The sequence below is a fragment of the Camelus dromedarius genome, chromosome 3, assembly GCF_036321535.1.
Source record: "Camelus dromedarius isolate mCamDro1 chromosome 3, mCamDro1.pat, whole genome shotgun sequence".
Taxonomy (NCBI): domain Eukaryota; kingdom Metazoa; phylum Chordata; class Mammalia; order Artiodactyla; family Camelidae; genus Camelus; species Camelus dromedarius.
The window spans coordinates 43,021,411-43,035,962 of record NC_087438.1 but is presented as its reverse complement, the minus strand read 5'-3'; the positions used below and the strand labels follow the sequence as shown (position 1 = coordinate 43,035,962).

Sequence of the window (14,552 nt, the reverse complement as noted above, 5' to 3'; positions counted from 1 at the left end):
AAGAAAGGAATATTGCCACAATGTGCCAATACATGCCACAATATTTATGGAGCTTGAGGGTGTTATGCGAAAGTGAAGTAAGTCAAACAGAGAAAGTCAAATACAGAACGATTCACTTACATGTGGACTCTAAAAAACAAAACAAACAAAACAAAGCAAAATCCAGACTCTTAGATACAGAGAACAGACTTGTGGTTGCCAGAGGCAAGAAGGGGTTGGGGTGGGGCTGGAGGGTGGAATGGGTAAAGGGGATCAAGAAATACCAACTTGCATTTATAAAATAAATAAGTCATGGAGATGAAATGCACAGCTTGGGAAATACAATCATTAATATTGTATTAACTTTGTACGCTGACAGATGGTAACTAAATTTACTGTGGTGACCATTTCACAAGGTATACAAATGTCAAATCACTATGTTGTACACATGAAACTAATATAATATTGTATGTCACATATACTTCAATAAATTGTTTTAAAAACCAGGATAATAATATTCTCATAGGCTTGTTGTGAGGACAAAATGAGTTATTATACATAGATTACTTAGAATAGTACCTGACAAATAGTAAATACTCAAAATATGGTAGCTATTATTGTTGTAATTAATGTTCTTATACAATTTTTAGTCCACAGGAAACTTACACTCGGTAAAAAGAACACATATATGGTAGGGCCACCTTGATCACCAGGGCTTCTTAATCTTTTCACTAATAAGATCCTGAATTTAACAGAAGGCACGTGGCTCCTCCATTGGCCATACATTCCTAGTGGCCATAACCACTTTGCCAGGCTTCAGTGATTTCTCTTCTTAAAGCTTAAATAAGGCGACATTTTGATAATAAAATGTTTCTTAAGAACAAATATTTGAGTTAATATACAATTTAGATTAAATCATCATAAAATGTGGAAATTTCATCTTCAGTAATAAGGAAATTTCTATCAAGTGGTGTATTTCTGTGACTTGTCTGCAGAGGCCAGAGTTATAGCACAACACAGCAAAACACTGCACATTTATGGACAGTTGCCAGGGATCAACCACTGCTATAATGTGTCAATTACTTCCCCAGTTGATACTATGCTCTTTGATGAGAGAAATTTTGTCCCCTTTATTCTGAATAGCTTGAATCCTTTCAGTACCTAATGCAGCATTAGGCAATATAGGCACTAAATGAACATTCATTAAGCAAACTTGTTATTACATCTGCTTTAAATTCCTTCCAGGCCAAAAATCTTGCCAAGCTCTCCACAGTACAAAACGCTGAAGCTTCAATGTCTTCATTCAGCCTTATGCTGGAAAAAGTCCCAAACTGTTTCTGAAGGAGAACTTGGGCCATGCCTAATATTCTCCCTCAGCCCAATTCTGTTCAGGAGGACAATACTTACCACAGTTTGCATAAACTTATTTGCATGATTATTTCATCAATATATATTTCTCTTAAGTGACTCTGTGATAATAGAGACAATGCTGGTTTTTCTTTCCACTGTATCCCTAAAACCTAGCATAGAGCCTGGCATGTGCTAGGTGCTCAATAAATACTTGTTGAATGAAAGGTCTCCTATTTAGGCATGAATCCCTGTCAAAGCTTCTCATCTTTATGACTATGTCGAATCTTCCACAGAGTAAAACAACTAAGTCTGCCCTCGACCAGTAGCAATATAACCTCAAGCTCACTGATGCTTAATACTTCTCAGAAGTTAAGAGAAATACACTATTAATTTATCCATCCATCCATCCATTCAATACATACTTAAACTCCTCCTCCTATGTGTCGAGCACCGTTGTACACGTCTGTCTCTGCCTGCATTCTGTGAAGGGAGAAAGGGTGGAGGAGACTACAACAATAAATACTAAGTACTGTAGAAAAAACTAAAGAGGTTAAGGGGGCCAGGGAATGCTGGGATGTAGGACATGAATGAGGTTTTCTATTTTATAGAAAGTTGATAGGAAAGGCTTCTTTGTTAAAACAACATCTGAGCAGAGTAACGAGCAGGCTAGATAAAGGAATAGCAAGTGTGTAGGCCCTTCCTAGCAAGATGGGCAATGTATTCAGTCTCTACCAGTGTTTATCAACTTGGGGTGATATCACTCTCAAAAAGTATTTGGATATATGAAGACATAGATATTCTGGGTTTTTACAATGATGGGTGAGTAGGGGTGAGAAGTGGGGGTAGTTCAAACAACAAAAAATGGAAAGAATTGCTTTGCCCAAAATACCTACTAACATTTTGCTGGGCACATCAATTACAACATTTTTGTTTTTGTTTGGGGTGGGGGCAGGTAGTTAGGTTTACTCATTTATTTTTAGAGGAGGTACTGGGGATTGAACCCAGGACCTAGTGTATGCTAAGCATGCACGCTACCACTTGAGCTATATTACCAAATGTAAATCATCAAGATTGCACAATTTATGACATAGTCATGCAACAGAATTGTACCTGATGCAAATTTAGTTTATCCTAATTCACCTATATAATTTCAGTACCACTATTTTCTCCATTATGCTGGTTCATCACATTCTGTATGTGATATAGACTAGGTCTCAGTTTAAGAATTCAGGTGATACTTATTCCATTATTGACTCTGCCTCATGCTGCATATAAACACTTTGGGAATAAAGATACTTTGACCATCAAAATCAATCAAAAAATCATTCCTTCATTCTAATGTGGGAACACTTCTCAATCTCCACTTTCTCTCACAATCATCTCATGTTTTAAGATCAGCTCAAAAGACACTTCCTCCATGAAGCTTTCCCCTACTTTCCCAATTGCTAACCTCTTAGTGCTACCATAGCATTATGCTCCTCTCTCCATATGCACTCCTATCAAACATATCATAAGGTTTTTCTTTACCTGCCTGCCTCCCAAACTAAACTGTAAGCTCTTCTAGAGCAACAACTAGACCTCATCCGTCCATCTTTGTAGCCCCAGCATCTACGCACCTGGGGCCTAATAAGCACTAATTAAAGGATTGTAGAACGAATGGAAGGAAAAAGAGCCATCTCCAAGTTAAACAAACAAACAAACAAACAAACAAATATCAATTTTTAAAATGTACTTGGCTTTTTACCTACAACCCTAGAAAACACATGCAGAGTTAGGCTGAAGCAAGAAATAGGGCCAGAAGTTTGGTAGGTGGAGAAATCTCCATTTGAGGGCTTTTTCAATTATATGCTGAGAAGCGCCAATAGGTGGTTTTCGACGCAGGCTGTTTAGAGGCAAGGGTAAAGACAAGACTTCTTGTCATCTCTTCCAAACCCCAGAACTCCCTTAATCTGTGAGTTATCACTTTGGAGAACCCAGGTACCCTGAATGAGGCTCTCACCTTCCCGTTCGTGGGAGGCTCCTGGATGTAAATGTTGCTCATACTGGTCCGTGCTCAGGTCTCTGCTCCTAACTGGGGATGAGAGCGGACGGCCGATCACTAAAGTTGTCCACCTATTGGTACACGCTTCCTAAAATCGGGAGGTCGCGTTTTGAAAGCTCCAGCCTGTCAACACCCCGCAAGACAGCGACACCAAACACCATCCTTTCAAAGCTCGCCCCTCACGGACGCCGCCATGTTGCTCCCGGCCCCGAGCACCGCTATCCCTGACAAGGGGGGACTCCAGTGGCCTCCAGGGAATCGAGAAAAGATTATGAAGCCCCTATAGATTAATTTAATTTGCATTACAATTTGCAAAGTAACAGTTCGTAAGTCTTGGTGTTGTTTACTTTACTACACGCGTGTGCAGGTTTCATTACCCCCCCCCCCGAAGCTGGCAGCAATGGTTTGGACCGTGTATGGTCTACAATAGGATTCCCCTGGAAACTGCAGCAGCAGCTACTTGGTTCCGCCATGCGATAGGCTTTCAGGGCCTCCCGCGACTGTCACGAAGGTTCCCCAGCACGGGTGGGAGAAAGAGGCCGCGCTCGCTGTGCTTGGTCGTCGCGGCCAGCGGGAAGCCAGCGCGTTCTCGGAAGCCTAGGAGTCCGACTTACCAGGACCATGGCAGTCCCAGGTAAAGAACAACTGCAGGGCCCCTGGGTCTGGGCGAGGGAGGTGGGTAGGGGAGGTTGGGGTGCTCTGGGGTAAGGAGTAGAGCCGAAGGGATTTAGGTGCAGGCGTTAAAATTAACAGGTTCGTTTGGTTTACATGCAAAAGTTTACAGTTCAAAAATAAGCTTAGAAAGAAAGAATCTGCTCCCCCGCCCCATCCGCTCCCACTGCGCTGGATGGATTACAGGGTAAGTACGGGGGTGGGGGGGTTGGGTGGAGACGGACTAGTAACTGTAGGCCTAGGAGGCGGTTGGCTGAACAAACCTGACCTTAACTTTGGTATGGCTTGAAATAAAATTTGAAGTGGCAACACTTGGCGAACCCAAGCAGGCAGAGGCATTGTTTGTAGTGGAAGCCGCAAGGCTGAAATGGACGTCTTGGGTTCTCTCTCTTCCTGTTGTATGTGTGTGCTGTGTGGCCCTGGACCGGTCGCTTTGCCCTTCTGGGCCTCAGTTTCTGCATGTGCAAAAGAAGATTTGTTGATTTATGCGTACGGTTCCTTCCAGCTCGCAGATTGTGTGTCCAGTGGGTGCCGACCTAAAAACGGTGAACCTTGTGCAGTAAGTGCTTCAGAGACTTCCAGTCCACAACTACCAGCTTATTTGAAAGTTCTAGTAGAGGAGGTACCTCCTTCAGCCTACTTTTGCCACGACGTGTTCTGCTGAACACGGCGTGTTCCCCCGCCAACACACACACACAACTTGGAGATTCACAGTGCACTTTCGTATCAAAAAGACAGAATTGCCGTAGTTCAGAAGCCCTAACTTTGTTTTAACTTGCCCTTCCCAGAATGAGCTGACCATGTTTGTTCTGCGGCAGCCTTTACCGAACCGTATTACACAGATAGCTGTTATGGGAGGGGTGTGCTATTCTACCAACTGCGGTTTTGGGGGGAGCACAGGGGGATTGTTAGAAAGAAAACATACATTCATTCACACACAGGACAATTTTTATTAAAAGCGTACCGCCTGCTAGGCTATGTGCTAGGCATCGGGAACAGTTGCTCTTCACACAGAACTTAGTTTAGCCGTGAAAGGAAAGTACTAGAAAGTGGACAAGTGTATGGCAGGGAAAGTGCAAAGCCTTGAGGAGCAAGTAATGAGGGCACCTAACAGGAGACTGGAGGGGCCAGAAGGACTTCCCAGAAGATAATGGCATTTAGGATAGATCTGAAGAATTGTGAAAGGTGTTGCAGCCAGAGGGACTGAATATGTAAAGGAAGAAGTGTGTGAAAAGAGGAAATGAAAGATGTGCCTTATGGATGGAACTCAGAATACAAATGGGAGAGAAGGGAGAAATTAACTAGAGAGATAATAACAGTAGGTAGTATTTACTATGTACAGTACTAACATTTACTATGTGTCGATGTTTCAGATACTGTGTCAAGGGTTGTACTTTCTCTCATTTAACATTCACACCCACATATTATTTCCATTTTACAGATGAGGATGCTGAGGGACAGAGGGATCAAGTAACTTGACTGAGGGAGCTAGTAAGTGACAGGTCGGTCAGGCCCCCACAGACCCCCTGAGCTTATCCTTGTTGCCATGTTTTGGTGTAATTTACAAGGTAGTTTGCAATTCTTAAAGGATGTTTTAAGCCATGACAAGGAGTTTACATGTTTTCCTAAGTACCATAGGAAGATATTTAAGGATTTTTAAACATATTCACATTTTGAAAAGCGCATTATGGCTGCACAGTAGATAGGAGGAGAGCTAGTTTGGAGGCAAAGTCACCAGTTAGGAGTATTCCTGTTAAGTTATGATGGTGCCTCACATGTGGTCTCAAGTCGGTGAGGAGAGAAGCAGATAGATTGGAGATACATTGTTGGTGGTAGCCTCACTGGGAATAGATACATTGTTGGTAGCAGCCTCACTGGGAATCAGTTTGGATTTGATTAAGGTTGGAAATGAAGTATGCCTGGGTTTCACTGTTAGGCAGTTGGGTGGAGCTGTTTACTAAAATAGGCAGCACCTGAGAAGGAGTAGTTTTCAGGGGATCATGGTGGCTTCAGTTTGAAGCTTGTGTTGAGGTGTAATCAGGGAATGGAAATATCTAATAGTAAGAGATAAGAATGGAAATATCTAACAGGCAGGAAGGGATAAAATTCATAGCTTAGGAGGGAAGCCAAAGTCAAAGACAACTAACTACTTGGTGTCATCCACACATGTAATAAGACATGAGTCCACAGAAATGGAAGTCTGCTCAGGTGCAGGGCTTGGAGTGTGAAGAGAATGTCTGTGGTTGGAGCCTGGAGAATATTAACTCGTAAGGGGCCAGCAGAGAAGGGCCAGTCTGCACAGTAGGTTGCCTAAGCACCTGATTGGCCAGGGTCAACCCAGGTGATCTTTGCACAGCTGCATCCAGAATTGACCTGCTGTTTCATTATTTGAGCAGGCATTTTGAGCACTTATGTGGTAAAGGGATTGTGGGGGGGTACATTGTCACAGTCTGTGTCCTCATAAAACTTTAGTAATGAAAATGTGCTGCTTAACAAAGAGGACAAAAGTGACTGTTTTTAAAGTCATTATTGAAATTCCCTTAAACTTAGACCAGTATTATAGATATGTTAACTTTCTTTCAATTGAAAATAATGCTTCGAAGTGTAATAATTTTAAATTGTGCCATTAAGCTAGATGGTAAGACATAGATAAACTGTTTAAACTCAGCAAAAATTGAAATAATAGGCATGTAAAATAATAGCAGTGTATAAAGGTACAATGCAAGTGCCATTAGAAAATACAGATACAGAAAATGTTAAGGCAATTTCTTGGATGATCGATCCAGACAGCGTATTACAGGAAAATAGGGCTCTGGCAGAAACCTTTAGAGGTAATCATCAGAAAGGACAAGAGTGCTCTTTTATTTTTAGGTATAATGCTCATATGGATGCAGTATGGCATTTCTTGAGTGGTCCTGCTAGTGATTATTACAAGATATGACCATAAAGTATCGAGGTTGCTTTCCACAAAAATCAGCCTCATCCATTTTATGGTCACCTACTTCAGCTGTTTTTCCACAGCAGTGTGTATAAGCTTACACCAGTATGTAGGTAACAGAACGGAATGTGTGCTCTCTTAGAGAAATCATAGACTCTTCGTTGTTGTGAGAGAAATGACATTTAAACACCTCGAAACTCAGTGAAGTTTACTTTCTTTTAAAACTGCTTTTCCCGGTCATAGTTGTTGAAATTAGTTGTGACATTCATGTTAATGATTCACCATTCCCCACGAACAGTTACCTGGCCCAGGTGGCAATATATGTTATTGATGTCATTGGCAGGAAAACTCGTTTTTCTTTTTCTCTCTCTCTCCTTCAGTAAAATCTATATAGCAAGATAGTGAATTTCTTACAGCCAAATTAACATTACATTTGAGTCAAATTCTTAACACACTACTATAGCATCTTAGTAATAGAAGAATTCTAAATTGTACCACATCCAGTTTGTTTTCACTCCTCAGCTATACTCCACACAGTTTCTTTTCTCTCTAGTCTATGCTGCACATCACTGGTGAAATAATTTTCCTAAGTCATATGTCTGATCCTGTCCTTCCTGGAAGCAGGAACTTAGTTCTTGACCCCTATCTGTCAATTTTTTATTTCTTTTCAAGCAGCTTAACCTTTCAGAGGCTCTGTTTCCTTGTTTCTGTAAATGAAGGAGTTGGTGACTGAGCTTCCTTTCATGTCTAAATTATAATGCCAAAGCTCCCCACCTGCAGGGATGAAGTGCCCACTCCGAGGCACGGCCAAATCACTCTGGCTGTCCTTTCCTCCCACCACTACTCTCATGCTTCCTACAATCTTCTGATTTGGCCAACTGTTACCAGAACTTCTCATGTGCCTTTCTGCCTACATGCTTTTGTTACCACTGTCCTGTTCCACTGGCCATATCTACCGTGGGGAGCTTTCCTGAGCTCTCAACTGCAAGTTATACCTGCCCGTTCATCCTCCTTACTACCAGAGCTGTCCCAGTCTAGCATGTGTTCCAGCTGTGGGTGATTAGCCTAGGTAACCTAGTATATTGTAAGTTTCCTTTAGGAACTTTTCTTTATTTATCTCCCTGGCTTCTCTCACATCTATTTCAGAGTTATGCCCATAATAGGTAAGTAATATTTAGAGGGTTGATCTCTAGAATTGCTGCTGAGCAGAATCTAGTACCAAAGTAAATAGACTAAACTAGAGAGCAGTCTGGTTTCTGTTTCATTAGATAGTGAATTTAAACTTCTCCATGTCTCTTCTTATCTTAAACTGGTAATGCCTGTAGCCTTTTTCTTCACAGGTTATTTGTGTTTTTTGAGACAAGTGGTTGAAAGCACTTTATACATTTACTTGAATGTTAGTTCTTTCATGTCAGTAGTTTAAGCCATTCTTTGATTTATTTTTTTCTCTCCTTTTGAGGGTCAAATGATTATGAAGGCATTATTAACTGAAGGTGAGGACATCTGCTCTTTTAAAATGTTTATATCAAGGAATTTCACTTAACCAATTTTTTTTTTAATGCACAGAGACTTAAATTTTTGCTGTTCTTTCTATTTTGCTCTAAGTACAATATTTGGGGATCCCAAAGAAAGGGTTATATCTATGAATTCTTAGTATAAATCAGTAGGAAAGTTTAAATACTTGGAGTTTTACTTCGCATTCAACTTTAGCAGAGTATATATATATTATGTAGATACTAGCACCTATATGGTTTAAAAATGTGGCCCCTATTTGAATTTTAAAAGCAGAGAAAATTGAAGTTATCTTTAAGGGTTACCACATTATGATGACTAAAATTATAATGAAGCAACCAAATGTAAAACAAAGTTTTTCAAAACAGAAAAGGAATCTAATTTAAGCCTAACCAAGTTAAAAATGAAAAGAATGGACAAAGGTAATTTCAGTTGCTAATTAATTAATACAGGGAAAACTTACCTAAGCTATTTACTTTTAAGTTTAAATGATTATAGAAAATGTTTTAATAGAAAGAAAATTTTGACAGGCTTCCCTAAAATCTAAAATATACAGCACAAGAGAAATAAAATATTAAGTTTCAGGCATCACTGTTAAAGTTCTCAGTGACTAAATTGTTGACTTTGGAAAAAGGTGATGTGAAATTTCAAGAGAATAGATTGAGGTCAGTATGATGGCTTACCATACCTTTGGGGGCCACTGAACAACCCGAGGCCACTCCATCCCTTTCTCTCATTTTCTCATTTCATTTTGTTGCTACTGTTTCAACTTTTCTAACCTTTCTCTTTTCTCTCACTTCTTTGCCCTACTATTACTTTTTTTTTTTTTTTCATTTTACAGCTTGGAGAATCATATACAGATTTTCATTATTTCCATCACCCCAGAAAGTCCCCTTGTGCCTCTTATCAATTCGCCTTTCCCAGCAATCATTATTCTGATTTCAATTGTCCTTTTATTCCTTTTCTTCTGGTTCCTATCATGCCTCAGGTGGCCAGTGACACTGCAGACACTGTCTAGTTTCATAGCTGGCAATTTGGAGCTATAGAAGTTACTGATTTCCAACTGCTGAACTCTTTTCTTAAGTTTATAACCTCAAAGCAACACATAATTGTTGAGGACCTCCTAACAGCACTACACCATGCTAAGCACTGACATGTGGCATGGTCCCAAATCTAGAGTAACTGACATTCTCTTCTCCTTTAAGTAACTGAGAAGGGAAGGACCCCTGCCACTCAAGTTGTTCAACAGAATTCTAGGTTCAGAGTAAGCCTATGTTAACTTGTAACAAATACAAGAAGTAAAGACCTCTGAAATTCATTCCTAAAACCATCAGTTAATAAAATGTTATTGAAAATCTGCAGTGTAGCTTCTCTGAAGAATTTACAAGTGCAATCATTGCCTTTTGTCAAAGAATGTGTGCATGACAGCAGCTCTTCTTAGTGTTGGGGTTTGGATTGTTTGAAGGAGGTTTTTTGATTTGGTTTTTGAGAAGACAACTCATCACATTTCAAATTTTAAAAATACCAGAAGGTGTATAATGACGTGTCTCTCACCCTTTTTCCCTCTGGACCCAGGACTCCTTTCTTCAGGTAACCAGTGTATATCCTTGCAGAGACACTTTTTACGTATCTCCATCTATCTATTAATATAATCTGTATTATACGTGTGTTTGTATATCTATGAAATTTCCTTTCTTTTATACAAATGGCAATGTTTCATAAGCATAGTTCTACACTTTGCTTTTTTCTCTTTAAATCTTAGAGATCAGTGCATACCATTAAGTAAAGACCATCCTTATTCTTTCATACAATAATTGATGACTAAATTTTACTGCTTATAAACAACGCTGCAGTGAATAACTTTGCACATAAGTCTGTATGCATTTGTGCAAGTAAAGTGAAAGTATTAACTCCCAGATGTGGAAGTGCCGTATCAGAAGAGTATGTACATTGCTAGTTCTGATAGATTTTGTCAGCTTACTTTCCATAGAGATGGTACTAATTTATACTCCTACCAGCAATAGATGGGAGTGTGTCCCCCTACACCCTCATCAAGCTTTTTAGTTTTTGCTTTTCTGCTAAGTGAAAATGGAATCCCAGTATAGATTTTAATGTACATTTCATTTATTATGAAAAATGCTGAGCATCTTCCCATGTTGCAGAGTTGTTTCCGTTTCCTTTTCTGTTAACTCTCTGATCAGCAACTTTGCCCATTTTTCCCCCTCTTGGTTATTGGTCTTCTTCATGGCTTGGTGGGTTTTATAGAGTAGGGATAACACCTTTTGTTGGTGCTGTGAGTTGCAAATATTTTTCCCATGTTTTCATGCATCTTTTGAGTTTGCTTTTGGTGTCTTTGACATTTAGATTTTTTTTTATGTAGTCAAATTTATAAGTTTTTATTTAATGGCTTTTGAATTGTGGGCCATGATTAGTTAATGGATTTTGGATTGTTGGAACATTTTGAGGGAAGCAGGGTCTGTTACCCCAAATAGCCTTAGCAAACTTTAAAGCTGAGTGGAACAAGAACAGCATGGGAACTAAGATGGGAAAATGGATAACTTGTCAGACTAAGGGCCTCCTGATACAACCTTGCTATTAAGTTTGACATGGATCTCAAGTACCTTTATATTAGCAGAGTTCTTGTTCCAGGCAACAGAAACTGACTAGTTGATTTAAGCAGAATAGGAAAGATATCAGGTAGCTCACAGAATCTAAGAAAAGGCTGGATGGTAAAGGCTCTGAAAACAGGCAAGACTGAGGGAACCCATAGCCAAGATCTGCACAGGCCCAGACCTTGTTAAAGCTGCTGCTGCCAGTGGCATCACTGCCTCCAGAAGCTGGATCCTTACAGCAGAATGAACTGTCCCCATTGCATTTATTGTGTCTGTTGCATCAGATTCAAGTTTCAAGTAGACGCCTTTAGTTGGCCAGATAGTCCCGAAAATTACAGGCAAATGAAGCTTGAGATCTTAATGTAACCAGAGGCCGGTGGGGAAGTAGCTGACAGGAAATTATTTGGAGTTCTTGTTATAGTTCCCTTTCATGTAAAAATTACACCCTTGTTGAAGAAGATGAACTGCTCTGAAAACATTTTATATTTCGTTCATTCTAAAAATATGAGACACTTGAATGATGAGTTTTATCCGTGTCTTTAGTCATAAATGAGTTACTTTCTAATACATGCTTAGATGAGATCATTTTGAATCTGTCCATTACATCATTTTTGGTTTGTTGTAGGAATGGTAATGGTGCATTTAGCACAGCTTTGTTCAGTATTATTCAGTGTCTGTGGTTTCTATGGGAACAGATTTAACATTGACCCGAATACTCTGAGCTTTTCTTTTTCCAATGTGCAGTTATTTCATAATGAAAGAGCCTCAGATTTCATTATTAATCCAATTTTATTCCATAGTTCTGCTACCATGCAGCATATGTGTTCCTACACTCTGCAATAAAAACCACAAGGTTTATGAAAAAATAAAATGAGTTTGGGTCACAACACTCAAACTTCATCAGTGATACATCAAAATCATAGGAGCTTATTTGCATATGTCAATTGGTTAAAAGATATGTGAATACTGCAACAAGTAGGGCGCTGTACCTTTTAAAAGACCTGAAGTTTGTTGTGGAAGTGGAGACCAGGAGAATTGCAGCTTGTGAGTTGTTTTGAAGTAATGGTGGGAAGGTGATGATTCCAAATCAGATGGGAGATCATAACACCAAATATGGGTGGTGCTGGTGGTGCTGCTCAGAGCACACGTGGTGAACTGAGGTCGCTGGAAATGTTTTGAGGTGTGTCTGTGTGAGGCTCAGAGCAACTGGATGTGGTTTTCTTTATTCACCTAGTGTATTTTGTGGACATGCTAAGCTCAAATTGTTCCCTCTTATAGCAGTTGCATTGGAACAAATTTATGTTTTTAAAACAAGCATTGTAGCAGAACTGACTATATTTTTACTAAAACAACTAAATAATGTATATTTTAAAGCAAGATTGGAGTTGGGGAAAATGACTAATATTTGACCTTCATAACATTAAAGAAATGATTGGAAATGATCTTTTAAAATTAGCTGTATTATATTTATACTTTATGTACTTTATTATTAAATTGAGATTTTGCAATTTGAAGGATTTAGAAGTTAGATGCCCTTCATTAAGGAAATAGAGTAATACTGTACTGGCCCTTTGACTGGTTGATGGAAGCCCTTCTTGGAGGCTAAAATCAGGCTATATATACATACAATGGAATATTAGTCAGTCATAAAAAGGAATGTCATTCTGGTGTATGCTACAATATGGATGAATCTTGAAAACATTATGCTAAGTTAAATAAGCCAGGCACAAAAGGATAAGTATTATGTGATTGCACTTACATGAGACACCTGGAATAAGTAAATGCATAAATACAGAAAGGAGAATAGAGGTTACTAGGAGGAGCTAGAGGGAAGGAGGAATGAACAGTTATTGTTTAATGGGTGTAGTTACTGTGTGGGATGATAATGATGAGGTTTTGGAAGTGCATTGGTGATGGTTGTATAACATTATGAATGTACTTAATGTCATGAGTTGTACACTTAGAAATGGTAAATATGGTAAATGTTTATGTTCTGTGTATGTTATCACAAACATCAGTTTTAATTTATTTCATCTGTTATTTGTATCTTTAACATTACCTGCATGCACCAGTAATTGTACAGAGATACTGTAAATATTTCTGAACATTGATCAGACTGAATATGTGACTAGTTTGTTTTCTCTTGTCAAAATTGGAGTCCTGAGTTGAGATGTTTCTAATAATACCTAGCAATTAAAGTATTCTGGAATTTGACCAATTCCTCTAAGAAATTTAGACTTTTTTTCTTCTAAGGAAAAGCAGAAGAACATGTGTTAACCTGAATGTTTACATATATATCTAGCCAATTAATTATCTTACATTTGAGGGACGGGCCAAGGTACCCTGGAATTTCTTCCGCAGCGTTACAGAATTCCTAGAATCTTTAAGCTCTCGACTATAGTATTGCATTTCTGTTGAATGAATTAGAGAATAATGTGTCCTTGAACTATTTGTCAAGGGGATAGTTTGAGTAAATTGGCTTTTCTAATGATTTCTAATAGTCATAACAATTGAGTAGTGTCCCTAAGCTACGTCGGGGATGATTTTTTAAATAAATTCTGCAGCAGGTGGTTTTCTTAGCTTTGCCATGTGATGAAATGCTTATGTTTTTACTTGTTTGTATGTCTCCTAACATGTCCTCCAATTGTATTTCAGGTTGCAACAAGGACAGTGTCCGAGCAGGCTGTAAAAAATGTGGCTACCGTAAGTACATTTTAAAAAGTAGTGTTTTGTGCAGTGAATTGTTGCCTCTTTGGGCAGTATGATTTAGTATCCTGATTTCCGGGCCCTGGGCATACTCCTTTAGTCCTGTTATTTAGCTTAGGTTTGCAGATAATTCAGAAATTCCTCTGTCAGCACTAAATACTCATTTTTCTTCCCTGCTGTAGACTCAGTGACAGGGGGCTGTATATCTGGTGACTAGCGAGGATGTCATGAAGTGCAGGTAGGGTAGTAGATTTAAGAGTCTGGAGAAAGTATATTCCAGAAAAAGTACATAGATACTTACTCTTTTATTCCTTATCCTTCTAGATACTAGGTGAAGAGGGGAAGGCAATGAAAGGTTTTCCTGAACTATGAATTGTTGGTGACTTAATTCTTTATAAGGGTGAAATTGAAATTGCTCCCAGAATTTCTGTTCACTGGCAACAACTTGATTTAAACAATCATTAATCTCCATTATGATTAATCGAATGGAGTGGAAAAGTAAACTTCACCGTGTATAATTAGGCAGTCTAAATTTGTACTTAGGTCCTATATAACCAAATATAATTTCTCTAAATAAATATTATTCCTAAAGCCTTGCTTACAGCTCTAACAGTAACATTACACTGTTTTCTAAGCTGTTTGGAGAACATGCGCATGAGCCTGGATTGTCATTAATACTCCAATTCATAGCAGAGTTGTTTCGTAACGAAATAAAGGTGATTTGAAAAAAAAATTTTCCGTA

General features: G+C 39.0%; 2 protein-coding genes across 3 annotated transcripts in view; one reads left to right on the top strand and one right to left on the bottom strand.

Moving 5' to 3' along the window:
* The window catches only part of CWC27 (CWC27 spliceosome associated cyclophilin), a 196,165-nt gene extending 192,576 nt beyond the window's left edge, over positions 1-3,589 (bottom strand). Inside the window, exon 1 of one of the 2 annotated variants that reach the window (XM_031445941.2) lies at positions 3,329-3,589. In XM_031445941.2, the coding sequence (XP_031301801.1) occupies positions 3,329-3,370 (42 nt within the window). In that variant the 5' untranslated portion in view covers positions 3,371-3,589. The remainder of the gene's footprint in view (positions 1-3,328) is intronic. The other variant, XM_031445938.2, reaches the window with a different exon arrangement.
* A 232-nt stretch (positions 3,590-3,821) lies between these two features.
* The window catches only part of SREK1IP1 (SREK1 interacting protein 1), a 33,011-nt gene continuing 22,280 nt past the window's right edge, over positions 3,822-14,552 (top strand). The window contains exons 1-2 of the mRNA XM_010974918.3: positions 3,822-4,004; positions 13,760-13,807. Coding sequence (XP_010973220.1) covers positions 3,992-4,004; positions 13,760-13,807 — 61 coding nt within the window. The 5' untranslated portion in view covers positions 3,822-3,991. The remainder of the gene's footprint in view (positions 4,005-13,759; positions 13,808-14,552) is intronic.